The sequence below is a fragment of the Narcine bancroftii genome, chromosome 10 (genome assembly GCF_036971445.1).
Source record: "Narcine bancroftii isolate sNarBan1 chromosome 10, sNarBan1.hap1, whole genome shotgun sequence".
In the NCBI taxonomy this organism is placed as follows: domain Eukaryota; kingdom Metazoa; phylum Chordata; class Chondrichthyes; order Torpediniformes; family Narcinidae; genus Narcine; species Narcine bancroftii.
Window position 1 is genome coordinate 14,717,772 of NC_091478.1, and position 27,999 is coordinate 14,745,770.

The 27,999-nt window shown below is 38.8% G+C and overlaps 1 protein-coding gene across 4 annotated transcripts in view; it reads left to right on the forward strand.

The window, feature by feature from the left end:
• vwa2 (von Willebrand factor A domain containing 2) overlaps window positions 1-27,999 on the forward strand; it is a 126,104-nt gene that overhangs the window by 10,803 nt on the left and 87,302 nt on the right. For 3 of the 4 annotated variants that reach the window (XR_011345356.1, XM_069899987.1, XM_069899989.1), the window contains exons 4-16: window positions 1,832-1,899; window positions 3,821-3,899; window positions 4,052-4,154; window positions 7,021-7,075; window positions 8,600-8,695; window positions 9,944-10,126; window positions 11,071-11,214; window positions 14,582-14,744; window positions 14,869-14,952; window positions 16,549-16,701; window positions 18,773-18,880; window positions 23,826-23,996; window positions 27,749-27,997. Coding sequence is in view for 3 of the 4 variants with exons in the window: in XM_069899987.1 (XP_069756088.1) it covers window positions 1,832-1,899; window positions 3,821-3,899; window positions 4,052-4,154; window positions 7,021-7,075; window positions 8,600-8,695; window positions 9,944-10,126; window positions 11,071-11,214; window positions 14,582-14,744; window positions 14,869-14,952; window positions 16,549-16,701; window positions 18,773-18,880; window positions 23,826-23,996; window positions 27,749-27,997 (1,656 nt within the window). In the remaining variant the exon portion in view is untranslated. The remainder of the gene's footprint in view (window positions 1-1,831; window positions 1,900-3,820; window positions 3,900-4,051; window positions 4,155-7,020; window positions 7,076-8,599; window positions 8,696-9,943; window positions 10,127-11,070; window positions 11,215-14,581; window positions 14,745-14,868; window positions 14,953-16,548; window positions 16,702-18,772; window positions 18,881-23,825; window positions 23,997-27,748; window positions 27,998-27,999) is intronic. The other variant, XM_069899990.1, reaches the window with a different exon arrangement.

Sequence of the window (27,999 nt, forward strand, 5' to 3'; positions counted from 1 at the left end):
CTCTTCTGTCAGTGTCCAATAATAGTTGGCTAGCATTGATGGATTTCAGTTGCCCTGATACTGCTTTTCTATGGTTGCAATGTCCTAGTGAAACATTTTACCATGTTTTTCACTGCACCAAAATCAGCAGGGAAAAAGTCCAAGTGCAAATGAAGAAAATAAATTTTTCAATGAAATGTTGCATGTCATGGTTTTGTATGCTTGAAGCATGTTGTCAATCAGCTGGATGTAGTTTGGTGCTCTGTAGTTGCCAAGAAAATTGTCAACAACATCTTTAAGTTCTCCACGTCTCCGGTAGTTCAGAGCTGGCAAACTCATCATGAGGCACTGGTCTTTTGGTTGACAGTAGATTGGGGTATTCAATAGATTTCTTGTATTTAGCAGAGAAGCAAATTACATTTTCCCCCTTTCCAGTCCAATCCATTCCTACCTACATCCACAATACCTCACATGCCTTCCATTACTTCCACAACTTTCAATTCCCTGAACTCAACTGCTTCATTTTCACAATGGACATCCAATCTCTGTACACCTCAATCACCCAAACCGAAAGACCCGAAGCCCTTTATTTCTTCCTCAACAACAGACCCAACCAGCCCCTCCACCACCAACCTCCAGCCTGGCAGAATTCATTCTCATCCTCAATAACTTCTGCTTTGACTCACCTAACTTTCTCCAAATCAAAGGAGTATCAATGAGTACCCGCATGAGATCTAACTATGCCTGCTTTTTGTTGGCTATGCCAAGTAATCCATGCTGCAATCTAACATAGCAAGGCTCTTCAACTCTTCCTCCACTACATTGACAACTACTTTGCTACTAACTTTTCCCCTGACCTCAAATTCACTTGGCCCATCTCGAGCATCTTTCTCTAGTGCTCTCTCTCTCTTTCCCCCTCTACCAAATCCTTTTTTTCAATTCCTCTATTGCTTCTGCTCCCAGGATATGGTCTTCCATTTCAGATCATCTTCAAAAAATGATCACCAAATGCATCTTCTCTCTCCTCCCCTCTCCTTTTACAGGGACAGCACTGTCTGACTCCCTCATTCACTTATCCCTTCCCACTAATTGCCCCCTTTGGTGCCTACACCCATGACTGCAGTAAGTGCTACATGTGCCCTCATCACCTCCCTCACTATCATTCGGGGGCCCAAATAGTCAAGTTAAGAAACACTTCACTTGTGAATCTGTGAAGGTCATCTACTGTAACTGATGTTCCTGTTGTAGCGTTCTCTATATCAGCGAGACTGGACGCAGATTGGGGGGTTGCTTCGCTGAGCACCTTTGTTCTGTCCTCTGCAATGGCCATCCAATTCAATTCCACACCCAACACGTGCACCAACATGTCTGTCCAAAGCCTCATGCACTGCCAAACCAAGGCTACCAGTAAATTGGAGAAGCAACAACTAATATTCCGACTGGGCTCTCTCCAACCAAATGGTATCAACTCTTCTGTTAGGATACTTCCCTGTCTCCCTCTCTTCCCCATTCCTCTGTCTCCTTTCCTCCAGCTTTCCACCCCTTTTTTTCTATATTGCGAGAGCTATCCTCTCCTCCTATCACTTCTCACCTTTTTTTCTTGTGCCCTCTATTCATCAATGACCTTTTGCATGTGGGCCTATGCTCCTTCCCCTTCCCACCCCCACCATTTTATACAGCCACCTGTCTGCATTTTGCACACACATTGATGAAGGGCTCAAGCCCGAAATGTTGGTTATGTATTTTTATCTTTGCCATGCTGTGTGTCTTGCTGAGTTTCTCCAGCATTTATTTGTAAATGAAAATCACTGTGTCTGCACACTTCCTTGTTTAATTTTAAATTGACTTGTAGGGCAAAGATTTCAGGATCAAGCCAGTATCCCCACAATTTATCCATCAACTTCAGCTGAGGATCTTAGGGTAAGCAATTTAAAAAAAAAAAAAAAAAATTATTACTGTAAGTTGATGTTTGGAAGATTGTGAAAAAAATTCAGAAAGTGACATTTTATTGATTTTCATCCAGAACCCCTGAAAATCCCTCACTATATTGCATTCAGATTTTTATTTAATGATTTTTGAGGTTTTCATTTCAGCTTCATTGACCTTTTGAGTTTGATTGGTTTTTAATTTTCTCTAACTGTAATAATTTGTTTACTTTTTTATTTCATAAAATTCAGTAAATTCGCCGTTTGATTCAAGACTAATGAGCTTAATTTTTTTTCTAAATGTGTATCTTGAAAATTAGTTGATGGCAACAGTTTAAAAGTACGGCCTGATTAGCAACCTTTTATTAATTCTTTTGTGGTTTCCTACTTTAAAGTGGTTAGGCACATTGAATGCATTTTTAAAACATTTTCCTTCATTGTATAACACTTTGTGTTTGTCCGTGTTAAATTTAATCAAATTGGGAAGATTAGTTTTAAATTGTTATTAGCATTATGGTATTTTAAGGCCTTATTATCAGGGGTGCAGTGCTAAATTTTTAGGTGCTGGAGCTCACCAAAAGGAGGTCTCGTGAGACCTGGCCTTTGTGGGCACCATGTTTTGTTTGGCTACGAAGTAGGATGGCCTGTCGTAGAAGAAACAGGTATGTCCAGAATAGAGAATAGTGTTCATTTTGGTGGGGGGGTGGGGTGATGCTGGCAAAACCGCGAGATTCCGGAGCTTCCCGATGAGCTCTGGCAGCACTGCACCGTTGCTTATTATGCAAATGTCATTGCTTGTATAATTTATTAGTACAATATAATGTTAGTAATTTTCAAATGTTGCACAGTAAAAATTTTCATTATCCAACATTCACTCAACCAGAAACTCAAACAATTGGCAAAATAGAGAGGAAATAAAGAAATACTGTTTTTGTAAAATAAATAAGAATAAAGTTTTAACTAAAAGTTTAAGTCAAAGTATAAAATTGTAAATGTTCTTCAAAGCAACAACAAACCCTTGGGAGCAATCATTCAGTCAGCGGAGTGGCCTGGTCATGGCAGAAGTTGTTTGAATAAAGTTGTGTTTGAATAAAATGGCAGCACAAAGGATGAATTGCTGGCTGCTACTGCTCACTGCTGGGGCAGTTCTCCCAAAATGTCTCCCTTTCCCTGCCTAGTAAGAATCTTTACCTTTATTAGTATGTTATTTAAGTATATTAGTAAGGCTTTATCTGTAAATATGGGGGAAGGGAGGGGTTAAATGTGACTGGCATGGTTAGCGCAATACTGCTACAGAGCTTGCAAATGGGAGGATGCGCTGAGGGCCTGACCAGGACACTTGTGTGGAGATGAGTTGGGTTGTGCCGAGGGCCTGGCTGGGACACTTGCATGGAGATGAGTCGGGTTGTACCGAGGGCCTGACTGCGACACCAGGATGAAGATCCAGAAGATGCTGCTCACCACTGGAGTGACTCTCCCAAAGTGTCTCCCTAACCCTGCCTAGTAAGAGTCTGTCTTTATTAGTATATTATGGCCTATTAGTAAGCTTTATTTGTAAATTTGAGGGAAAGTGGGGGTTAATTATGATGGCAGCCAATGACCCAGGTTCGAATTTAAATTTTGTAAGTTACAGGAATTACTTGATTAAATGAAATTTACATGATTAAAGACTTCAATACCATTTTTTTTAATGCAAGTTACATTTTGCACTGTATTTTATCTTTTAAACAGTGTATTCTTTATGCAGGTGTATTAGATATTGTAAAATTGAGTCAGTCATCTTGAAAATTGCATTTTTGGCATCAGTGATGCCTCATGGATGTTGGATAATGGGGATTTTACTGTATATAAAAAAGATAAAATTATTCACCTCCTAACTTCAGCTCTTTAATTTGTGGAAAAATGGTTCCTTGTAGAACTTGCATCCTGAGAAAATATCCACCCTATCTTCACCACTGTCTGCCATGACAATATGCAGTTATTGTGGACTCCAAGGTTAGCTTTGTTTATTGTAATAAGTAAACATCAATCATGTTAATTTAATCTTCACAATCAAAAATATTGCTGTTATCAAAGATACTATTAAATGCTTAATTATAATCTGTCTTTGAACTGATTTTTTTTTCTGTCTTTGCTAATTCTTTTAGGTTCCAATCAATGTTCAAAGTGCAAGCAAGTGTACTGTTCACTTAAGTGCCAGAAGATTGACTGGCCAGTCCACAGATTTCTTTGCAAGCCTCCAAAACAACTGTAAGTGTGAATGATTCAATTGCAATCATGTTTATCTTGCCTTTTGTCGACAGTGAAATTTAAATAAAGTGAACACCTGTTTGGACATTAGTTTCAAGGTCTAGCATGCTTGTCTTATCTTAAAAGCAAATGAATGAGATGTAATGAGTCTGCATAGCTCTTTATGCAAGAGTCTAGTAAATGAATGGATTTTAAAATATTAGCTTGTGTTGGAAATTAGTGAACATATTTTACAGAGATGAGTGCTCATCTGTTTCCTGGTGAACAATCAGCTCTTTAATTTTCCTGACATCGAGGGAAAGGTTGTTATCCTGATGCGATGCCACTAGGCTCTCCTCTCTCGTTTATCTGACTTACAACTTTGGTGTCATCTGCAAACTTGTAAATGGAATTAGAGCAGTTTTTTTGGCCACACAGTCATAAGTGTATAAATGGGCTTAGTAACCATACTTGTGGGATAATGGTGTTGAGGTTTATCATAAAACAATTCAGCATCGGAGCAGGCCTATCAGCCCACGAGTCTGTGCTGAACATGATTCTGCTTGCACATGTTCCTTTTTCTTTCATCCTCTGTATATTCATGTTTATGTGCATAAGCCTCTTAAATACTACAGTGGAACTTTGATTTAATGTGACCTGATTTAATGTGAATCCCCTTTTTTCCATCTTTCCGGAATTAAAATTGTTTTCAGATCAAATTGGATCACACCATTAGAAGACTAAAATCTTTTTCAGTGAAAGACGAGCTTCACTCACTTGTCGCGATCAAGAATAAAAGTCAAACCCAAATTGCACACAACCTTGGCATACCTGAATCAACACTTTGTGGCTGGAAATCTCAGAAAGGTGTGGAACAGATGAGACTAAAGGCCAAACACTGAAGACACCCAAAGATGTCAGCCTCGATGACTCCCTGTACAAGTGGTTCGTTCAGTGCATTCAGAAGGCCTTTAATTTCTGGGCCTATTCTCAAAGCTCAAGCCAAGAGGTTTGACCAGGTGATCAATAGAGAAACCTCACAGTTCAAAGCTAGCAATGAATAGCTAGACCGGTTTAAATGTCGTCATGGGATTTCTCAAGTGTTAGTGTCTGGAAAAATTTGGTCAGCCAACAGTGCTGCTGCCAGCAAATACCTGGCAGAACTAAAACTAGAAGAAGGTGGCTACATTGAAGAACAAGTATACAACTGACAAAACAAGCCTCTGCTACAAGATGATTCCAGATCGTATACTGTCTATCAAAGATGAGGCCCTTCAACGTGAAGGGTTCAAATAATGCAAAGTTGCATGACATTGTTTTGTGTTAACAAGACTCGAACATGTAAGTTAAAACCATTCATGATTGGCAAATTTTGCTCACCCTGCTGTTTCCACCATGTCAATATGAAGTCATTACCGTTCAAGTACAAGCATAATAGCAATGCTTGGATGACCAGTGTCATCTTTGAGGATTGGCTTTGGATAACTTTTGTCCCTGGTGTTTGCTCTCATTTGTATAAGCAAAAGCTAGAGCCCAAAGCTCTTCTGTTTGACAAATGTCCCACCCACCTGCCAGCTGCCAACCTATAACGCCACGATGGAAAGATCCAAGTTTCTTGCTTCCCAAAGAACACTACTTCTAAGATCCAACCCCTAGATCAGAGGATAATCTGTGTTCAAGCAGAATTACAGGCAAGAATTGATTTGTGGAATTGTAGATGAATCAACAACACTGGAAAACCATTTGAAAAGCATGAACATTAAAGAAGTTTGCCTCTTAGGTGGGAAGGGCTAAGCATATGTGGAAAAATGCTGGGAGAAGAGTCTAGGTCCAGCCTTTTCATCACAAAAATCCACCAAGGAAGATGATGAGAAAGAATTCTATGGTTTCACAGATGAAGAGGTGGGAGGAGCAGAGAGGGTCTTTCAAGTTACCAAAGAGGACTTTCATCAGTAGTGCTTTACTGATGATGAATGTGCGACATGAGCATCTGACAGACTCTTGAGATCTGTAATGTTACTATAGCACCGGTTCACAAATCACAGGAGGATAACAGTGAGGAACCCTGACCCCCAACCCCAAAAGTGTCCGAAGACATTGAATAACTTGAGGCTAACCGATGTTGGCTGGAGACCCAGGATGACACACAAAAGGCCTCCAGCTCAGAAGCATTTTGGATTTCACTCAATGCCAGCCACATGCTGCATTCATTTTGATGTGCTACTTCTCAACATTCGCTTTGCCACAGGGTGGCCAGCCCTGGTACTGCATCTTTTAAAATGGACTTGCTTAATGTCCTATCACAAAGAATGGAACATGGATGTTTAGGGGTCTATTGACTTATCGTGTTAAATCAGTGTTCCATATATGTTTGTGAACATTTTTTTAAAAATTTGAAAAGACAGATAGCCAACTTCTGCTCTTATTTCTTTTGTTATTACTATTCTCCATTTCCTTGGTGAAGGGCAGTGAAGGAGATTGTTGGGTAGGAGAATTGTCATCAGTCCATGCTGCTTAATAGGAACATTTTTCGAACCTTCTGTTGTCCCATAGAAAATGAAAGCATGATTTACTTCCATTCTCTATGAGTAAATCATGAAAATATGTAGACACTGTGGTGAAAGTAAAAACACAGAATGGTCTGTTTGACCATCTGAGTTTCTCTGGCTTTTTGTGTTTTTAATACATTCTGCACATATGTTTGTTTATCTTTTATCATTGATTTTGCAAGATTTTATTCATTTCATAAAGTACATTTTGATTAAATATGCTACTGAAAAACTAGTTGGAGTAAACTATAAACCTTTAGTTAAAATTATTGTGACATGATAAGTATAGAGATAATGTGGGAAAAAAAACTTAACCAATATCTTTTTGAATTTAACAGCAAGCCTGAGGACCACCTGAGGTTATCTCAAGAAAATATGCCCAGGGAATACAAGGTGGAATATCATTTGTAATATTTTAAATGACTACAGAAGAATATTAGTTGAAGTGATTAATGTTTAAGCCTTCTCATATTACTAAGGAAAAACTTTTATTAATTATTTAGTTTAGAACAACTTTCATTGATCCAACTTTGTCTTCAATAGCCCAAAGGACTCACTAAACAGAGGTGCATTACTGCTGCAAGGTTGGTGGTATGTTTGACCACAGTGGGTTGACTTCTCTACTTCCAATTCCACAATTTCACTTACACTGGCCTCTTCATCAGTGCATCTGAAACAGCGAATTATGATTTTTTCCTTCACTTTTGAACACGATTGTGTTCTAGCAGTTTTCTACTCTTCGTGATGTGGGAACTCTGCTTGCATTCTAATATGCACTATCTCTCCATACTTATCACTCTTGTGCCAGCATGCAACAGATGATTATATTATATTTTTAAATTCTGCTCTTGCATTTAAATTGTGTCATGGCCTTTCTCCTACCTACTGTAATCTATACACCACAAGATTCATTGTTTCTCTGGGATCCCAGCCGTGCCTTCAATTATTGATCCTACCCCAAATCCATACAACCAACAATTGCTACTAACCCTTCAACCTTGCACTTCGTTTCTGCCATTCCTGCTTGCTTCCTATTTCTTTTCCTTTAGGTCACGTTTTGTTTGGTTCAGTTTCTGGGAAACAAGTTGAATTGATCTCTCCTACATTAAATTGCTTTATAAATACAACCTGTTGATGTTGTAAAGAAAGCTTAGAAAGATGAAAGTGCTATGATTTGGGATAGAAATGGGACAAATATTGGAGGAATTAATAGAGAAAGAGAAATTACAAGAGAGTTTTTCGATAAGTGATCATGGGTTAAAACAGAGAAAAGAACTGGAAATTAGACTTGCAGCCAAATAGACACAAATGAACATGGAGTGATTGTTAATATTTGTACTCCAAGTGAGATAATTATGTTTTAATCAAAAGATTTTTGTCTAAATCATTAACTTGCATGTGAGGACAATCTGTAAAATGCAAAAAATATAATTACTGCAAATTGGGTAAGAGCCGAGGAGAGCAAGATTAACATTACAAATTATTGCATCTGATGTTCTGACAGACCTGTTTTGTCCTTTAAAAAAGCTGCCCAACTTGCTAATTGTTTCCAACACTTTTTAATTGTGAATCAAATAATTGCACATTTAAAGAGCAATTATTACAGACCTGCAATTGCAACTTTGCTTTTATTTACATTTAATGAATTCAAAGATGCATTTTGTTACTATGAAACTGTCACATTAATACTTTAGGTCACAGTATATAATCTTTTTAAAGGTAACAGGTTTTGCTAAAAGGAATGAAAATGAATATATTTCAGCCAGTCATTTCAGAAGGCCAGGAAGTTTACATTTAGCTTGAGTATTTTTGAATTGTCTTTAAGGTATGAAATTATGATTGTTACAATTAGTAAGATGGAGCTACAAATTAGAAAAGTATGTCATGTAAGTCACTATTCAGTTTATACATTTTCAGCAGGTGAAATCTTCTCAAAATATCAAGAAAATGGCAAAGAAATTTAACTTAAATGACCTGAAATGTAAGGAACTTCCAAAGGAATCAAATTTGCAGGTAAACATTCCCATTTTCCAATTTTTACTGTAATTTGATTATCTCTTCTCCAATTATTCTTGCATTTCCATCCTGAAAGATTATCTTCATTTGAATGTAAAAACACAAGAATGCCAAAGGAACTCAGCAGGTCTCACAGTGTCCATAGGAGGTAAAGATACATAACCAAAGTTTTGGGCCTGAGTCCTTCTTCAAGTATCATTCCTCCAGCATTCTTGTGTTTTTACTACAATTATAGCATATACAGACTTTTGTGTTTCACTCTTTTCATTTGAATATTTTAGTTTGCCCATGATGTGGAGAAATTTTGTTTCTTGGGTTTTGAATGTAAATTGGTTTTGGTTCAGTGTCCAAGACGTTCAATAAAATCTATTGCAATGTGATCAGTAAGATGAATAGTGCAAGAAGCAATAGTGTACTTGAATGTAATAAACATGGTTATGCAATTAAGATTAAGGTACATTCCGGAGTGGAGGGGATGATACTCCCTGGCTCAATAGTGATCTCCTAGAGAGCCTTAAACTTGAGTTCTTATCAGTTCCATACATCTTTCAATATTTTTTTTTGCCTGGTATAACTTAAAATTTTCTTTGACTGCTGATTTGCCTGTTTGAAGTCTGGGAACATAGAATTTTCAGCTCCAAGTTCACTAATATTTGTGTAACTGCGTCTCTTGGATAATCAAGTTAGACTGTCTTGATTTGCTTTTCTTGATACTCCAGAGCAACTTCACAATTTGAGTAGAGGTAGTGGTTGTCCAAGATTTGTACATACGTTGTCTAAATCTGTGATTATTTGGAATTGTGTTATCTTTAATTTTCAACTAATGATGTATGTGATAAAATGGTCAACAGGGGCATCTGATCTCTCAAGAATTTTGCTAGTAACTTAAAAAGTTAGAGTGTACTGAGAGGGCCAACACATCTGTTACAAGCCAATTAAGAAATTAGATGTTGCTTAAATAATGACATTATTACAAGTCAATTTTGTTACTTCATTTCACCTCCATCCTTCTAATTCTGTTGAATATTGCAGGATTGCATTCCAGCTATTTTATCTTTGATCCTTTTTAGGAATTCAATTCAATTTGAGCAATAAGGCAGTTTTGCAGTTGAAATACTATTTTTGTTGATTTTTACCTTTCATATTGCATCTAAAACTTTTCTTAAAAATAAGTATCCTTTTCTCAAAATCTCAAAAGTATACATTTTGAGATTTTGAAAGATTTAAAAATTTTAATTCTTCCAGATTATTGTCACAGAATTCAAAGACCCAAGTGAGTTTTATGTGCAAATCCTCACTCCAGAAAATTTTGAGACTTTAAAAACAATTGAATTAACGCTGAGAAATGCCTTGGCTGATGTGGATAATCTGGATGACTATGTGCCAGATGAAGGAGAACTATGTGCAGCACAATTTTCAGGAGATCAGGTAAAAATAAAACTAAATTTACAGATTTCAAATTATGCCTTATTTTTTTATTAAACCTCGTTGTTAAAATGTATATTTAATAAGGCTTCTTTGTTAAATTTGGGATAAAGTAGTGAGGGTAAAACAATGACTATTTTTTATTTGGTTATATTATTTAGGTATGTCTGAAAATTTTTGAGTTGCAATATTTTAAATTGAGTAGTGGTGCTTATCCATTTAGTATTTTGACTTCTGAAGATTACAACTTGATCTTAGCGGTACTCAGCTGTTTCTGAAATAAGCCTGTAAAATTAGTAGTTTATTTGACTGCAGAACTGCCACAGCTGAATGATGTCATCCTTGGCCAATATTTACATATGGTGCTTTTGCTAAGGGCCAGGGTCTGTGAATAGGGTACACTTCCATTGAACTAAATTATATACTATTTGGGGATAAAAGGAAGTTGTTTTCTCAAACTTTTGGAGATTTTTAAAAATATTGGATATGTTTTCAGTAATTGTAAACTTTTATTTCACCGGACTATTTATGTAGTAAACTGTGTACAAATTGGCAACAAATGCTCTATCAGATCTGCTCATTTTTTTCTTGAAAATCAAAGAATATGCTTTGCCTATTTCTTGATCTAATAGTCTGACAATAATTTTGATTATATAAGCATTGGGAGCAATAAGCCTTGAATTATTATTCTATTGGAATAAAAAGGTTTGCATTTAAAGGGTGAGGAGTAAAAATACCTAAAAATTGACCCTCTTGTATTAAGCCTTTTGTCTTGAGTTGTGCAAGATGAAGCAACTGTGTGAGTTTCAGTGACATATGGTACATGGATATTGTTGGAGCTGGAATTGTTGGATCTGCAATATAAACATGTTAGAAAAGCATTGAATTTGCAATAGAGATAATCTAGATTTAATTTGTCTTTTTTTCTACCTGTTGTTCTGCTACAGAAGTGGTATAGAGCTGTAGTACAAGATGTGAATGTTGCACAGAAGACGGCAAGTATTTTGTATATTGATTATGGAAATGGAGAAACTGTCGCACTAAACAGGATTCAGCCTCTAGACATTGAGTTGGCTGTTTCACCACCTTGTGTGAGTTGGTTTTGTTTCATATTCTTACAAACTGGGCAAAAAAGTTTCTCCTATGCATTCCATTAGAAGATAATCTGAAATTAGCTGAAGGCTGCTTGTCAGATCAATTCTCAATTATTTTTACTTAAGAGATTAGCCAGCCTATTGATAAAATTGCTGGAAAAACTCAGCAGTTCCTGCAGCATCCATAGGAGGCAAAGATGTATAACCAGCACTTTGGGTATAAAATGTTGGCTTGAAATCTTTGGTTCCTTTGGATGCTCCGAGACCTGCTGAGTTTCTCCAGCAATTTTATGTATTTACTACAATGACAGCATCTGCAAATTTTCCTGCTTCACTCCAGCCTATTGAGGTCTTTCTCTCAATTTCAAATTCTCCCCCCTCTGGTGTAATATGCATATTTCAAATGAATACCAAGCAACTGAATCTTCCTGACTAACTTTCAATGAAGGACTTCGTCAAAGGCCTTACTAAATTCCATGTAGACAGCATTTTTACAGCCTTTCCTTCATTGACTTTCCTGGTAGCCTCCTTGAAAAACTTTATCAGATTTGTTAAAGATGACCTACCATGCACAAAGCCATATTGTCTATTCCTAATCATTCCTGACTATCTACATACTTGTGTATCCAATCTCTTAGAACACCTTCCAATAACTTGCGTACTACCAATGTTAGGCTCACCGGACTATAATTTCCTGGGTTATTTAGGAGCTTTTTTTTTAAACAATGGAACAATATGAGCTATCCTCCAATCCTCTGATACCCCACCTATGGTTAAGGACATTTTAAAAATATGGTATCTGCCAGGGTCCTTGCAATTTCTGCACTAGCCTCCCTCAAGGTCCGAGGAATACCTTGTCAGACCCTGGGGATTTAACCACCTTTATTTGCTTTAAGAGAGCAAGCACCTCCTTCTCTTTAATCTACAACTGGATCCTTGACTTTCTCAGTGGAAGACCACCGTCAGTCCAAATTGGAAACAATGTCGCCTCTTCACTGATTATCAACACAGACACACCCCAAATATGTGTTCTTAGCCCACTGCTCTACTCATTATTCACCCATGACTGTGTGGCCAGGAACTATTCCAATGCTATCTAGAAGTTTGCTGATGACACCACAGTTTTCGGCAGAATCACAAATGGCAATGAGGAGGTGTACGACAACAACCTTTTACTCAATGTCAGCAATACCAAGGAGATGATTGTGGACTTCAGGAGGAGGGAACACGACCCAGTCCTCATCGAGGGTTCAGAAATGGGTCAAGTACTTCAAATTCCTGGGTGTCAACGTATCCAAGAATCTGTCCTGGAGCCTCCATGTTGATGCAATCACAAAGAAAGCTCGCCAACGGCTCTTATTTGTGAGGTGTCTGAGGAGATTCAGTAGGTCACTGAAGACTCATAAACTTCTACAGGTGTACAGTGGAGAGCATTCTGGCTGGTTGCATCACTGCCTGGTATGGAGGCGCCAACTCTCAGGACAAGAATAAACTCGAGAGGATCGTTAACTCTGTGACTTCACAGGCACCAGATTTCACTCCATCGAGGACATCTACATGAGGCAGTATCTTTTTTAAAAAAAAAAAAGCAGCCTCTATCCTCAAAGACCCCCACAACCCAGGCCATGCCCTCTTCACTCTGCTACCATCGGAAAAAAGGTACAGGACCTTGAAGATGAGCACCCTAGGACCACTTCTTCCCCTCTGCCATCAGATTCCTGAATAATCAATAAACCAAAGACACTGCCTTACTTTTCGTGCACTATAATTTTTATAGTAATGTTGTAAGATAGTTTTATGAATGTTTGCACTATGATACTACTGCAAAACACCGAATTTCATGACTTGTTCATGACAAATTCTGACAGGAAGACAGGGTTGTGAAGAAAGCTTTTTTGGCATCTTGGCCTTCATAAATCAAAGTATTGAATACAGGAGTTGGGATGTTAAGGTGAGGTTGTAGAAGACATTGGTGAGGCCAAATTTAGAGTATTGTGTGTAGTTCTGGTTGCTAAACTACAGGAAGGATATTAGTAAGATTGAAAGAGTGTAGAGAAGATTTACTAGGATGTTGCCAGGTCTTCAGGAGTTGTTACAGGGAAAGATTAAACAGGTGAGGACTTTATTACATGGAGTGTAGAAAAATGAGGGAAGATTTAATAGAGGCTTACAAAATTATGAGGGGTATTGACAGAGTAAATGCGAGTAGACTGTTTCCTCAAATTAAGAGAGATAAATACAAGAGGACATGGCTTTGGGGTAAAAGGTTTAGGGGAAACAGAGGGTTGGGAGTGTGGAACGAGTTACCATCTGACATGCAGGCTCACTCTTAAGTTTTAAAAATAAACTGGATAGATACATGGATGGGAGAGGTCTGGAGGGGTATGGATTGGGTGGAGGTCAGTGGTGAACAATGCCACTCCTCCCTTTTTCATCCCTCCTGCTCTATTGCATCTGAAACAAAGGAACCGTGGAATATTAAACTGCCAACCCTTCCCCTCCTGCAAATTTCACTAATGGCCACAATGTTCTAATTCCACATGCCAATCCATGCTCTAAGCTCCTCTGCCTTTCCTACAATACTCCTTGCATTGAAATAGATGCAACTGAGAACATTATTTCCATCAAGCTCAACCCTTTGATTTCTGTCTTTATGTGGAGTCTTAAGATGAAAATCTGGTTTAAACCACCCTCCCCCCCCCCAAACCTTACCACAAGGATATTAGTTCCCCTCCAGTTCAAACCATCCTGATAATATAGGTCCCACCTTCCCTGGAAGAGAGATCAATGATCCTGAAAAGTTTTTTTTCTGCATTCTGCCTTTTTGAAGTGCTAGTCGTTCTGCACCTTGGTTGAAGTCTGCAAGCTATATTTTGTGGCTGCTCCCTTTAGAACTAAGTGTTCAATATGATATGAATTTAGCCCCTTTCACATTTGTAAGTGATCCCAGAAATCAAATGCCAATCGACCTTTAAAGTGCCGAGTGTGAAAGCAATATCAATGTCTAATTTGAGACCTCTGGTAGTTGAAAGGATGAATTGTGAGAAAGTGGTTAATTGACCTCTTCATCTCCCTGCAACCCTATTTTTTGGATCTGAAATTGTGAATGGAAGTTAAATCCATTAATACCTTGAACTTTGCCATCTGGAATTTGGCCTTTTTCAATGCAAAATTGGTAGTGGAGGTTCACAAATAACTAATAGTTAAAGAAATGGCCATACCATTTATTTGTGAGGTGTCTTTAGGAGAAGAATGGAGGAAATAGAATCTTGTTTAAACCTTTGTTCTAAAATGTTTTGCTAGTTGCATTTCCAATGCATTGATGCAGTGTATATAAATGTTTGAAACCTAATTTCAACCCAAGGCAATGAAATGCTGCGCTGCAAATTTCTCAGAACATATTAGATGGGACAACGAGTGCATTTCATCACTCAAGCTTCAGCTTTTACAGAAGCCTTGTTCCATGACTATCATTGAGAAGCTGAGCAATATGTCATGCTTTGCTGTGGAACTTGTTATGCCTTCTGGTAAGTTTATTTTCTTCTTTCCTTTGCCTCTCTTATAATGACAATTTCATTTAGTGATGATCTTATTTTAATTCATAAACAAGCATATGTTCTTGCATTCATTTATAATGGCTTTAAATTATAGGGAAATTATTACAGAAGTCTATCTTGGAAAACACCTATGCTGCACGAAATAATGAACCGAACACGAACACTACTAGTAGTTCTGGTAAGAACTCTATTAAAGAAATTGAAATGTTTGTGTTCATTCCACAATAACATTGCTCAGAAGATGACTGTTATTGAGTCTTGGAAAGAATTGCTTCATGTGAGGTATTCAGTTGTTATTTGTCCATTTGCTACAAAAAATCCCTTTAAATAATCCAATTCCAACTTGAAATTTATTTATAAATAGTGTGTAGAACCTGCTTATGACAATCATCTTAAATCTCTGCATCTGGCTGTTGTCTTTTTCCCAAGAAAACTGGCTTCTCTATTGGTTTACTCTGCCTAAACCTTATGATTTTTGAATCCTTCTGATGAAGCAACTTTTTTGAGAACTATTCTAGCTTTCTACATATCTGAATAGTGTCTTATCTTTGATGCAGTTCTATTATATTACCTACACCATTAACATCAATCAGAAGGAATGGTAGTCTTGAAGCAACTCCTTGGATATGCTTTACATTTCCACCATAGTCTTTAAACCTGTTATTTAGCTGCGCTGGGTGGGTCACGTCTCCAGAATGGAGGACCATCGCCTTCCCAAGATCGTGTTCTATGGCGAGCTCTCCACTGGCCATCGAGACAGAGGTGCACCAAAGAAAAGGTACAAGGACTGCCTAAAGAAATCTCTTGGTGCCTGCCCCATTGACCACCGCCAGTGGGCTGATCTCGCCTCAAACCGTGCATCTTGGCGCCTCACAGTTTGGCGGGCAGCAACCTCCTTTGAAGAAGAGCGCACCTCACTGACAAAAGGCAAAGGAGGAAAAACCCAACACCCAACCCCAACCAACCAATTTTCCCCTGCAACCGTGTCTGCCTGTCCCGCATCGGACTTGTCAGCCACAAACGAGCCTGCAGCTGACGTGGACATTTACCCCCTCCATAAATCTTCGTCCGTGAAGCCAAGCCAAAGAATTTCTAAAGATTTGCCTACCATGCTCTAGCTGGATTCTAACTAGTTTTAGTTCAGTATAAGTACAATGCTGGAGAAACTCAGCAGGTCAAATAGTGTACATTAAAAAGCAAAGATAAAGATAGATAACCAACGTTTTGGGCGTGCGCTCTCAATCATATGATTTATACCTTGATGAAAGGCTCAAGCCTGAAATATTGGTTATGTATCTTCATCTTTGCTAAGTACACGGCTTGACTGCTGAGTTTCTCCAGCATTGTTTTTACTTCAACCATGGTGTCTGCAGACTTTCGTGTTTTATTTCAAAATACAACTGCTCCACAGTGTCTGTTGTTTCACCTTAATTAAAAGAATACCATTTATATTTATGCTCATTTTTCTATCTAAATTGATCATTTCACAGTTTTCAACATAAAATTTCATCTGCCTTGTCTATGGTCTTTTTCCAGGCTGTTTTATGTAATTTTGAATCCTTTCCTCCTCATTCAGTAGTTTTGTCATTTGCAATAATTGAAATGGTCTTGTTTACCCAAGTCTTTGGTCCTAACTTTGTGTTCAGTAGACAACTGGGCAATATTCTTAAAATGTATTAAAAATTGTTCTGATTAGCTAGCATTCAAAGTTAATGTTATTGTTTTCATTTGATTTTTTAAAATCCTCAATTATGCTAATTTTTTTAATTTTAAGGACATGGTGACCTCAAAAAGCCACACAAAAATGAGACAGAACATGAATCTGGAGAGAGCTCAGAGTTTTCATTGTGTGCTGAATATGTTGCGGTCATAGTGTCACACATTGAAACACCAAGCAACTTTTTCTGTCAGAAGCTAGCAACTCGATGTGAGAATTACTAATCACCTTCTTGTTTATTTACTTCTCCGAATTGAGTAACATTGAAGCTTGTATTCTTTCTTGCGCTGTGCGTTGGGCTTTGTTATGCACAGGAAGAGTAGAAATATCATTCCACACTTCACTATACCCATATAACCATATACAGCACAGAACAAGCCAGTTTGGCCCTACTAATCCATGCCGGAACAAGTCCCCACCCTCCTAGTCCCACTGACCAGCACCTGGTCCATACCCCTCCAATCCTCTCCCCTCCATGTAATTATCCAGTCTTTCCTTAAATGCAAATAACGTCCCTGCTTCTACCACCTCCGCCGGAAGTTTATTCCACATCCCAACCACCCTTTGAGTGAAGAAATTTCCCCTCATGTTCCTTTATAATTTTCCCCCTTCAATCTCAAACCATGGCCTCTGGTTTGAATATCCCCCTCTCTTAATTGAAAAAGCCTATCCACATTGACTCTCTCTGTCCCTTTTAAAATCTTGAACACCTCCATCAAATCCCCCCCCCCCCTCAATCTTCTACGCTCCAGAGAAAAAAGCCCAATATCTCAAGTGATACTGTCTGTGATCTTATAAATGCTTTGTCTTGCAGCAAAATAGTTTTACTAAATAGATAGCCATCAAGGTTCGGGAACCACCAGGTTTGGGAACAGCTGCTACCCCTCCACCATCAGACTTCTCAGCAAAAACACTCGAGGACTTTATTGATTTAAAAAAAAATTCTCTATTGCACCATCAGTTTATTTTATGTTCAGTTCTTTATTTGTTTACATGTAGATGCTGTGTGCAATTTTTGTTTCATTTTGGGTTCCCTTCCTAATTACTTTCAAAATTTGTAAGGTTAAATACCAGTAGTTTTTGGTTTTTGAACCCAATGTTTATCTTCCTTTTTTTGGTTATTGGTTGTGGACTGTTTATCTTAGTCAGTAGCTTCTGAAGGGAAGGGGTTGACTGTTTTTCTTTTGCTTTCTTTTTAATGTGACAGGCTTCAGTACTATTTATTGCTATACAAGATTTGCTAATACTTTATTGTTATGCACCTATGGAACATTTATTTGATAAAACCAGTAAAAAAAGATGACACTAAAACAGGGTTCTGATTTTAGATTCATGTGCTAGAATTCTCAAACTTGTGAATTTTGCCCAAACCCTTCATTGCTATTTCATTTGATGCAGTTTTCTTATCCATATCATGAAGCAGCTACAAAACCTTGGCCCTGTCAGCATTTGTGCACTCTCTTGTCTTTTCCAAAACTGGATCAACATCCACAATATAATCTTTAGAAATATCTGTAAACGGCAACACCTTTTCCATAATCTTTCTGTTAACTTTAACTTTTTTTATTGAAATAAAAGTAAGGAGAGAACTGAACCAGGGCAGCAAACTTAAATTGCCAATTGTGAATATAATCAGGTAATTAGATCCTGTAAGTAACAGAACATCCCTGTAATGAATGACATTGAATATTCATTGAGTTATTCAGTAGTCAGGTACAATTGAATGAAAGTAGCATTGATTCTTTTCACGGTGAGACCCAAAAGGTTGATGTTGGCCCAGGCTTCTTCTTAGTGTGATACATTTGAACATTTCTGATGGTTTGCTGAATGCTTTGGAAGAATACTCTTTTGTTTAAAATTACAAGCTTGGAAGACATTGTGTTTGAATACCATTTTAATCTCTTTTCTGTTGCTTTTCTATCTTTAAAATCATCTCATCATAGCATTTTTTTTAAGATACCAACATGTTATTGCTGCATGTCCTTAAAGAAGAGAGTAGTTCATAAAAAAAATAGGAGCACACTTTTCTAGAGAAACAAAATGTGGGTGATGTTTGTCGACTTGACATACAATTTAAATGTGGCTTGTGGATTATTTTAAAAAATGTATTAATTTAATCCTAATAAGTGAACTGCAAAATGTTGTTCATGTGAAAGACCAGAGCAATATTTTGTAAATAAGCATAACATTTTGAAATACTGATGCTTTGTTATGGACACACTGTACATTGTTGGAGATGCTGTTTCTCCGTGTAAATTTGTTTTGGTTTAATTCCTAACAGATGAGTTTCAAAATTTACAAAAAACGTTGACTGAATATTGTAATAACTTGACTCCTGTATCAAGCTTTAGACCAGCTATTGGAGAAATTTGCTGTGCTCAGTTTGCAGGTAAGACATCAAGGTCCAAAACATGTCCAACTTGATCATGTTTAAAGCTTTGTGTCCAGTCCTTTTACAGAAGCTGCATGTAAAATGAATGTGTTTCAAGGAATCCTTTGGAGTAAATGATAATATAAAGCAGGTTGTACTTGGGATTGTACTTACGTGAAGTAATTCCAGAGATTAAGTCCAGTTTTGTAGCATACCAGACAATTTAAAAATAACCTCATTGCTTTGAAAATTCTTCTCTTCTCTCCCCCATCCCCCGACCCTCAGCATTTGTTTAAATCATTGAGATCTCAACCATATTTGTACAGATCTCATCGAAGATTTTAAATTATCCTTCAAAAACAAGTTGTTAGTCATTTTTCTGATAGCATTTCCTGTGTAAATACTGGCAGGTTAGTCCCTGTCTATGGTTTCTAGTTAACTTGTATTGAATATTTTTTGCGGTTTAACAACCTAATCTCTTTGATGTAATGACTAAAGCAACGTGCAACCATCTTCCTCTCTGCCAATTTGTTTTTGGTTTTTTTCCAAATTCTTTGTTTGCTATGCTCCTATTTATATTTAAAAAAAAACATTTGTTATTCACTGTGTTGTTAACATATATTACAGAATACTGTGCCAAATTGGGTTATTGGTGAGCTAGCAGTTCCACTGCGAAACATTGGCTCCATACAATGTGTCAGTTCATTCCAGATACATCTCACCACACACATATGGACATCACTGAGCCTCAGAATGGTTCCTTATTGAGCTAATGGTCCAGATACCATTCGTATCTGGCCATTGCTGAAGTACAAGTAAATGACCCTGTGAACTTGAACTGATCTTCTTTAAAGGATTTACCCTGTAAATTTAATATTTTAATTTGTGTTCTGAATTGTTTTTAATTTTTAGTTTTGGATATTTAAATGTACTTCCTCTTTTTAAATCTCATGGAAATTCCTGACAGTGGTCAAGGTGTTCTGACAAGATAAGTTGTTAGAAAGCCATTGCTTTCCATGGGATACCATGGTTTAAGCTGCCTGATGCCTGGTCTGCTGCTCAGAATGGCTTTATTAGCTGAACAACTGCATAGTTGTAACAAAAATACCTAAACTTTAAAATTATGCTGGAAGTGAATGCAATGCACAGGTTGCATAATCTTCTAGACTATGTTTGACTCTAGTGTTATAAAAATATTAGACTTTCAGTGCTATATTCCTGTTTTATTTTCAATCCTCTCGGCCTTTATTGACTTGGACTTTGGGCAATAATTTACTTCATTGCTTTGGCACTATTTAAATATTTCTGTCAAAATGTTTCAGGTTCTTCCCTGCCACCCCACCCCCCCCCCCCCCCCCCCAACTGCATTCATACTATGAGTATATAGAACAAACTTCCTGAGATGGTAGAGGCAGAAACTATTAGAATATGTTAAAGGCCTTGGGCAAATACATGGATATGAAAGATTGAGAGGGATATGGATCAAATGCAGCCATTTTGAATGAGCATTGATAGGCCTTTTTAGTTGGCATGACTCATTGGGCTGAAGCCCCGGTTCCATGCTGTACAACTTTGATTGTATATTCATTCAGTCCACATGTACCTGTTCCACCAACCTGTGGATTTTTAATAAACGATATGCAAACAATTTTCTTCATATGAATAAAAAATTGAGAGAGCTGTAAGTAGTTTATTAAAAATTAAGTCAAGTCACGTTTATTTGTCGTTGGTACCATAAGCCATTGCAGTGTACAGTGAAAATGAAAGTGTTTCTCCGAACCGTGGAGCTGGTTATTTACGTGGCTAAATTGCATCAGAAGCTTTTTTATATAAATAACGTATCACTTAAAAATATCGTGTTACATAGTCTTGTGTCCCCAGAGATCAGAAGCCTCATAGCATGGGGGGTAAACTTTCGCAATCTGGTCGTGTGGGCCCAAATGTTTCGGTACCTCTTCCCGGATAATAGGATAGAGAATAGACTGTGGGTGGAGAGTGTGGAGTTGATGGCATTCGGCAAACAGCAGGCATTATAAATGGGAGGGAGAGAAACCCCAATAATCCCTTTAGCAGTCTACAATCCACTGCAGGGACTTGTTTAGGGATGGTGCAGTTTCCGACCCAGGTGGTGATGCAGTTACATAGGATGTTCTCCATTCACCCCCTGTAGAATGTAATGAGGGTGAAAGCTGGACTTTACTCAACCTCTGCAAGAAGTAAAAGCTTTGTTGGGCCTTCTTGACAATGGATCTGGTGTTGGGGGACTAGGAGAGGTTCTCTGTCAGGTGCACTCCAAAGAATTTGGTGCTCTTGACTACCTTGATGGTGGAGCTGTTGCTGGTCAGTGGAGAGTGATCCCCTGGGCTCTCCTGAAATCCATCACCATCTCCTTTGTTTTGTGGCTATTCAGGTGTAGGTTGTTGTCTCTGCACCAGACTGTTAGTTTTTGCACCTCCTCTCTGTAATATGACTCATCATTCTTGCTTATGAGCCCCACCACAGTCATGGCATCAGCGAACCTGATGTGATTAGAACTGTATCTCGCTGCACAGTCATGGGTCAGTAGGGTAAATAGCAGTGGGCTGAGCACGCAGCCCTGGTGAGCCCCCATGCTCAGTGTGATGGCATTGAACATGCTGTTTCTGATCCGGACTGACAGGTCTTCCAGTCAGGAAGTCGAAGATCCAGTTACAGAGGAAGGTGTTTAGGCCCAGCAGGTTCATCTTCCTAAACAGGTGCTGCGGTATAATTGTGTTGAATGCTGAGCTGAAGTCTATGAACAGCATTCGAACATATAAGTCTTTATTTTCCAGGTGGGTGAGGGCTAGGTGAAGCGTGGTGGCAATGGTATCATCTTTAGATCGGTTGGAACTGTATGCAAACGGCATTCTGGCACAGGCAGTTGGTTGGCTTTGTGCCCTCCCACATGTGCCGTGTGTTGCCTCTGACCCAGAAGTGACTATGAATCCTCTGGGCATGAGCTCCCTTTGTCTTCCTGATGGCCTTGGACAGCTTGGCCCTGGACAGCTTGGCCCTTGCGTTAGCCCAGACAGCCTGCCTTGTCACCCACTCTGAAGGCAGAGTCATGGTTACGGCACCCACACCTCTGCAGCCATCCACGGCTTCGTGTTGGGGCAAGTAGTGATGGTCTTGGGCACGGTGACATCATCAGTGCATTTGCTAATTAGCTGATCACTGACGCTATGTACTCCTTTAACTTGATGCGATCCCCGACTGTTGCTGCCTCCTTAAGCGTGTGCCAGTCAGTGCTCTCGAAGCAGCCCTGAAGGGCGGAGATGGCTCTTGCCAGCCAGGTCTTCACCTGCTTCGTGGCTGGTCTGGAGTGTCTGATGAGTGGTCTGTATGATGTGATTGGCATTACAGAGATGTGATCTGAATAGCTGAGGTGGGGGTGGGGCTCTGCCCGATATGCATCGGGGATGTACACAGGGTCCAGCGTGCTCATCCCTCTCATCACAAAGTCAACATACTGCTGAAATTTTGGCAGCATGGTTTTGAGGTTCACATTGTTGAAATCCGCAGCCATGATGAGCAGATCATCAGGATGTGCATTCTGTCGCCTACGGCTCCTAGAACGCTTCCGCCAACATTGTCTCCGCTCCATCCTCAACATCCATTGGAGTGCCTTCATCCCTAACATCGAAGTACTTGAGATGGCAGAGGCCGACAGCATCGAGTCCACGCTGCTGAAGATCCAGCTGCGCTGGGTGGGTCACGTCTCCAGAATGGAGGACCATCGCCTTCCCAAGATCGTGTTATATGGCAAGCTCGCCACTGGCCACCGTGACAGAGGTGCACCAAAGAAGAGGTACAAGGACTGCCTAAAGAAATCTCTTGGTGCCTGCCACATTGACCACCGCCAGTGGGCTGATATTGCCTCAAACCGTGCATCTTGGCGCCTCACAGTTCGGCGGGCTGCAACCTCCTTTGAAGAAGACCGCAGAGCCCACCTCACTGACAAAAGACGAAGGAAAAACCCAACACCCATCCCCAACCAACCAATTTTCCCCTGCAACCGTGTCTGCCTGTCCCGCATCGGACTTGTCAGCCACAAACAAGCCTGCAGCTGACGTGGACATTTACCCCCTCTATAAATCTTTGTCCGCGAAGCCAAGCCAAAGAAAAAAGAAAATGGCCCCATACAGTTCAGTGAGCACTTCCTTGGCATTTGTGCTGGGGGTGATGTACACACCAACTATGGATCATGTTGAATTCCTGCAGGAGATGGAATTGTCTGCATTTGACAGCCTCAAGTTCCACGAGCGGTGAACAGTGTCTGGTGACCGTAACGGCATCCTTACACCATTCCGTATTGAAGTAAACGCATAATCCTCCACCATGGGCTTTGCCACACAGCACAGCATTCCTGTCAACCTGAAACAAAGCAAGCCCATCCAGCTGAATGACTGGTTAGATATTAATGTATTTTTCAAATATTGTTTTTCTTTTGAGATATTTATCCTGTAGTTTTTCCAGTTAATTTCGTCCTATCCAGAAAAGATAACTTCTGATCTGAATTCAAAGAAAATCAAATCAAATGCATAGCTAATAGCTAATAACCACTGAAAGGATTCTATCATAATTGAATGAACACTCAGTGAGGCAACTTGTAGTTCTGCAGAAAAATTCATCAGTTTAATTTTATTCAATATGTAGATTTCAAGGTGAATCAACAAAGTACCAAATACTCTAATAAGTAATATTTTAGGCAAATTATGGATTTCAGAATTTTGTATTTAAAAAGATTGTGAATATGAGCAGAAATGTTGCATTGAAATATAGTAAAGGTTTCACATTTTTTAACAAGGATGCAATTGAAACAATTGATGCAAATAAGTTTAAGAGAAAGATAAAGTTCTGTGCCAAGCAGATTGAGATTTGTTCCATGAAGAATGCTTTCATGGAGTTTAAGCAAAAGGAATAACACTTTTTTTTCTTGTAGAAGATCATCAGTGGTACAGAGCTGCTGTAATTGCTTACTTCCCTGGGGATACTGCCATGGTGGGATATGTAGATTTTGGAAATATTGAAAAGCTCCATTTGACTCGACTGCGTCCAATTCAAGAAGAACTGCTGGATTTGCCAAATCAAGCTTTGAAATGTGCTTTGGCAGGTGACTAACCAATTTCAGATTCAGAATTTTTTTATATATATAAATTTGAGCAAGGTATATTGATTATTTTTGTGTAAGTCTTTTTTTAAGTAATTAAGGATCAAATTCCCAGAGGCTGATAGAGAAGCTGACCTCGCTGGGACTCAACACCCCTCTCTGTAACTGGATTCTGGGCTTCCTAACAGAAAGACCATTGTCTGCTTGAGTCGGCAGCAGAACATTGAGCACCATTATGCGGAGCACTGGCACACTTTAGGGCTGTGTGCTCAGCCCCTCCTGTGCACGTTACTGGCCCATGACTGCAATGCCAGATCCTGCTCCAATAGTCATCGAGTTTGCCAATGACAAGGCAGTAGTTGGGCCCATCAGCAACAACGATGAGTCGCACTATGCAGAAGAGGTGAAAAAATCTTGTGAAATGGTGGAAAATAGCAACTTGAATCTCAACATGGAGAAGTAAAAGGAGATGATTATGGACTTTAGGAGGATCAGGGACAGCCATCCTCCACAGCACATTAATAGTTTGGTAGTGGAGAGAGTAGAGAGCACCAAGTTCCTTGGAGTCAACTTAAAAATTGACCTATCCTGGACACACATTTCTTCACTTGTCGGAAAGGTGCAACACCGACTGTATATCCTGAGAAGACTAAGATGGGGAAGATTACCGGCCATTATCTTGACACTTGCGACAGGAGCTCTATCAAGACAGTCTTCCCTGGCTGCATCACTGTGTGGTATGGTTGCTGTGGATCAGAGGTCAATCCACAGGACCAAAAAAGCAGCAAAGAGGATCACTGGGGTCTTCTTACCCCCCACCCCCCACATTGACACAATCTACCAGAATTATTGTTTGAAGAATCTCGCAAAATCGTTGAGGACCCCTGTCACCTTGCACGCAGTATCTTTCAGCTACTTCCATCAGAAAGGAGTTACAGGAGTCTCAGAGCCAGAACCACCAGGCTGAGAAACTGCTTCTTTCAGTGAGGCTGCTGAATGACCAATGAACTGCTCATGCATACCCACTAGACCACAATTTATTTAACAATATTTATTTTTATCTATGTATATACTTATTGCATATGTATCATTGTCTCGATGTGTGTTAGCATGTCTTTGGACTGAAGACTGGAGAATGTTGTTGTGTCGCGTTGCACTTGTACAGTTGGAGGATAAAAAAACTTGAAATTAAGTTATTTAGCTAAAAAATGCTTGCTGATGTAAATTCGCCTTACTTTTGTCACAACTAGTGTAATTTTTAATTGAATACATTTTAAGGAAAAAATCTCTACCAGAGTCCTTTTATGGTCTCCCACAATGTAGTATGTGCAAAAAATGTTGAATAATTCACATTAATTCTAGTAAAAAGTAAAGCATTTTGGCAGTGGCATATCTGAATAAAAAGCCTGGCATAATAAAATATCAGTTAATATTTTTTAATTGTGGATGTGCAGTTTAGAAATTCTATACAACTTCTAGTACCATAAGATTTTCAAGGTATATCAAGAGCAAAGATATAACTAGGGAGAAAATGGGTACTTTTAAAATTAGCATGATTGGCTGTAAGTGGCCACAAGAAATGGGCGAGGTCTGAAATGAATGCTTTTCATTTATGTTTTCTATAGAGAAGGATAGGAAAGATTCAGTAATGATGTCTTGAAAAATATCCATAAAGAGAGGTACTGTAGAATTCTAGTGAAGAAATTGTTGGGGCCCTAGCATTGCTAGCCACAAATGAAATACTGGAAGACTTGGCGGGTTGCTAAAATTGTGCTTTTATTTAAGAAGGACTTCAAGGACAAGTGAGGTAACTAAACACTGGTGAGCTTTACAGTGATGGGAAAAATACTGAAGAGGATTATGAATGAGGGAGAGTCTTCCTGCATTTGGAAAGGCAAAAAACTGATTGGGGATAGCCAGCTTGGCTTTGTCCTTGGGGAAATTGTCATAAATCTAATCCAGCTTTTGAATAGGTGCCCAAGAAGATTGAAGAAAGCAGAGTAGTAGATGTTGTCTACTTGGACTTCCAAGGCTGTGACAAGGTCCCACATATTAGGCACGTCCAGAAGGGCAGATTGGATGAGATCTTGGGTGAATAATTGGGTGCAAAATTGGGTTGCCTGGTAGGCAGCAAAGTGTGCTAGTGGAAGGTTATTTTTCAGATTGAAGACTTGTGATCAAGTGATGTGCCACACGGTTTGGGGTTGGTTCCACTTTTTTGTTATCTATATTAATATTTTTTCTGAGAATGGTGGCATGATTACAAGTTTGTCGATGAGGCCAAAGTTGGTGGTGTGGTGGAATGTGAAGGATGTTAGCTGAGATTACAACATGATTCCAAAGATGTAGAGGGTTAGAATGTTAATTGGTCATGTAGGTATATTTGGGTGGCATGGGCTAGAAGGGCTTGTTACTGCGCTGTATCTCAATTTTAAGAATTAAAACACAAGAGGTTGAGTCCAAGAGGCGGCGACACAAGAGGTTGAGTCCAAGCGGCGGCGACACAAGAGGTTGAGTCCAAGAGGCGGCGACACAAGAGGTTGAGTCCAAGAGGCGGCGATATCAAGTTGGGAAAGTTACAGAAAAGATTCACAGGGAACGTTTGAATCATGAGGATAGACTGGGGCTTTTTCCCTGCATTGAAGAAAGTCACTTGGAGGTAAACAAAATCACAAGAGGACATTTAAGGTGACCGGTCAGTCTATTTCCTAGGGTAGCAGGCCTAAACCTAAAGGATGCAAGGAAATTTTAGAGGGGAAAGATTTAAGAACCTGAGGGACAACATTTTCACACAGTGATGGGTATGTACAACAAGCTGCTAGAGGAAGTTGTCGAGAGCTGGATAATATCTAGAGAATATATACGTGTACATGGATCAGTGAGGTTTGAAGGCATATGATCCAAATACGAGCAAATGATACCAGCTCAGGCAGGCATATTGGTTGGCATGGATGAATTGGTGTGAGGGCCTCTTTGTGTTCTATAATGCTGATTCTGTACAACTAAAAGTGGAACATGGCTTTAAAATCAGATACTAACATTAAGTGATTATTATTTATGTGAAGTGGTGTGTGACCCCAAACTAACATTTGCACATGCTCAAGGTATGTGCAGAGGCTATCCAGTATGAGGCTATTACAGAAAAACTTTTTAAAATATGAATGTAACCAACATTTTGTTTAAAAATCAACTTCTCAGCAGTGTCTTTTGAAAGGGTCTTTTAAAATGGATTAAAAAATTAAACAATTATTACCAGGGAATACTAAAGCAAGTTGTAATACTGCATTGAAGAAGAAATAGCAGTCAAATATTTCTGAAAAGTCAAACTATTGACTGACTTGCAGGAAGAGTGTATGAGGTTGGAATTAATGCCATTATTTGATTCCTCAAAAAAACCCAGCATAATACATCTAGTTTCAGTATGAATTAATTTGATCCAAACACTGATACTTAATAATTCATTGTTTCTTATGTAGATCATTCATTGTAATTAGCTCCAAGGGTCCATAAGGTGGCTTAGATGTTCTTAAATATTTTATATTAGCCTGAATTTTCAATTTAGAACTGACAATTTAACTATGAACAATACTATTCTGATGTTTTGAAAAAGTGGACATATTCGGTGTTGTTAACTCATTACTTTTGAATATCCTCTTGTATATAACTGCAGGAATTAGTGAAATGACAGATCAAAACATCAAAATTGCATAATGCCTAATTTTTAGATATTGCATTTTATTGTCTGTTTTTTATAGGTGTGAAGCCTTTACATGACACTTGGTCTTTGGATGCCATAGTAAAGATGAAAAATCTGGTTATGAATAAATATCTAAAATCCAGAACTGTGGCAAAGAAAAATAATCTCTTGTTTGTGGAACTTGTAGATGAAACAACATATCCAGTTAGTAATGTCAATGAACAGTTGATTGTAGCAGGATTAGCTGTTAAATGTGTGGAAGAACAATCAAGGCCCATTTCAGAAAACAACAAAACATTGGTCAGAAGT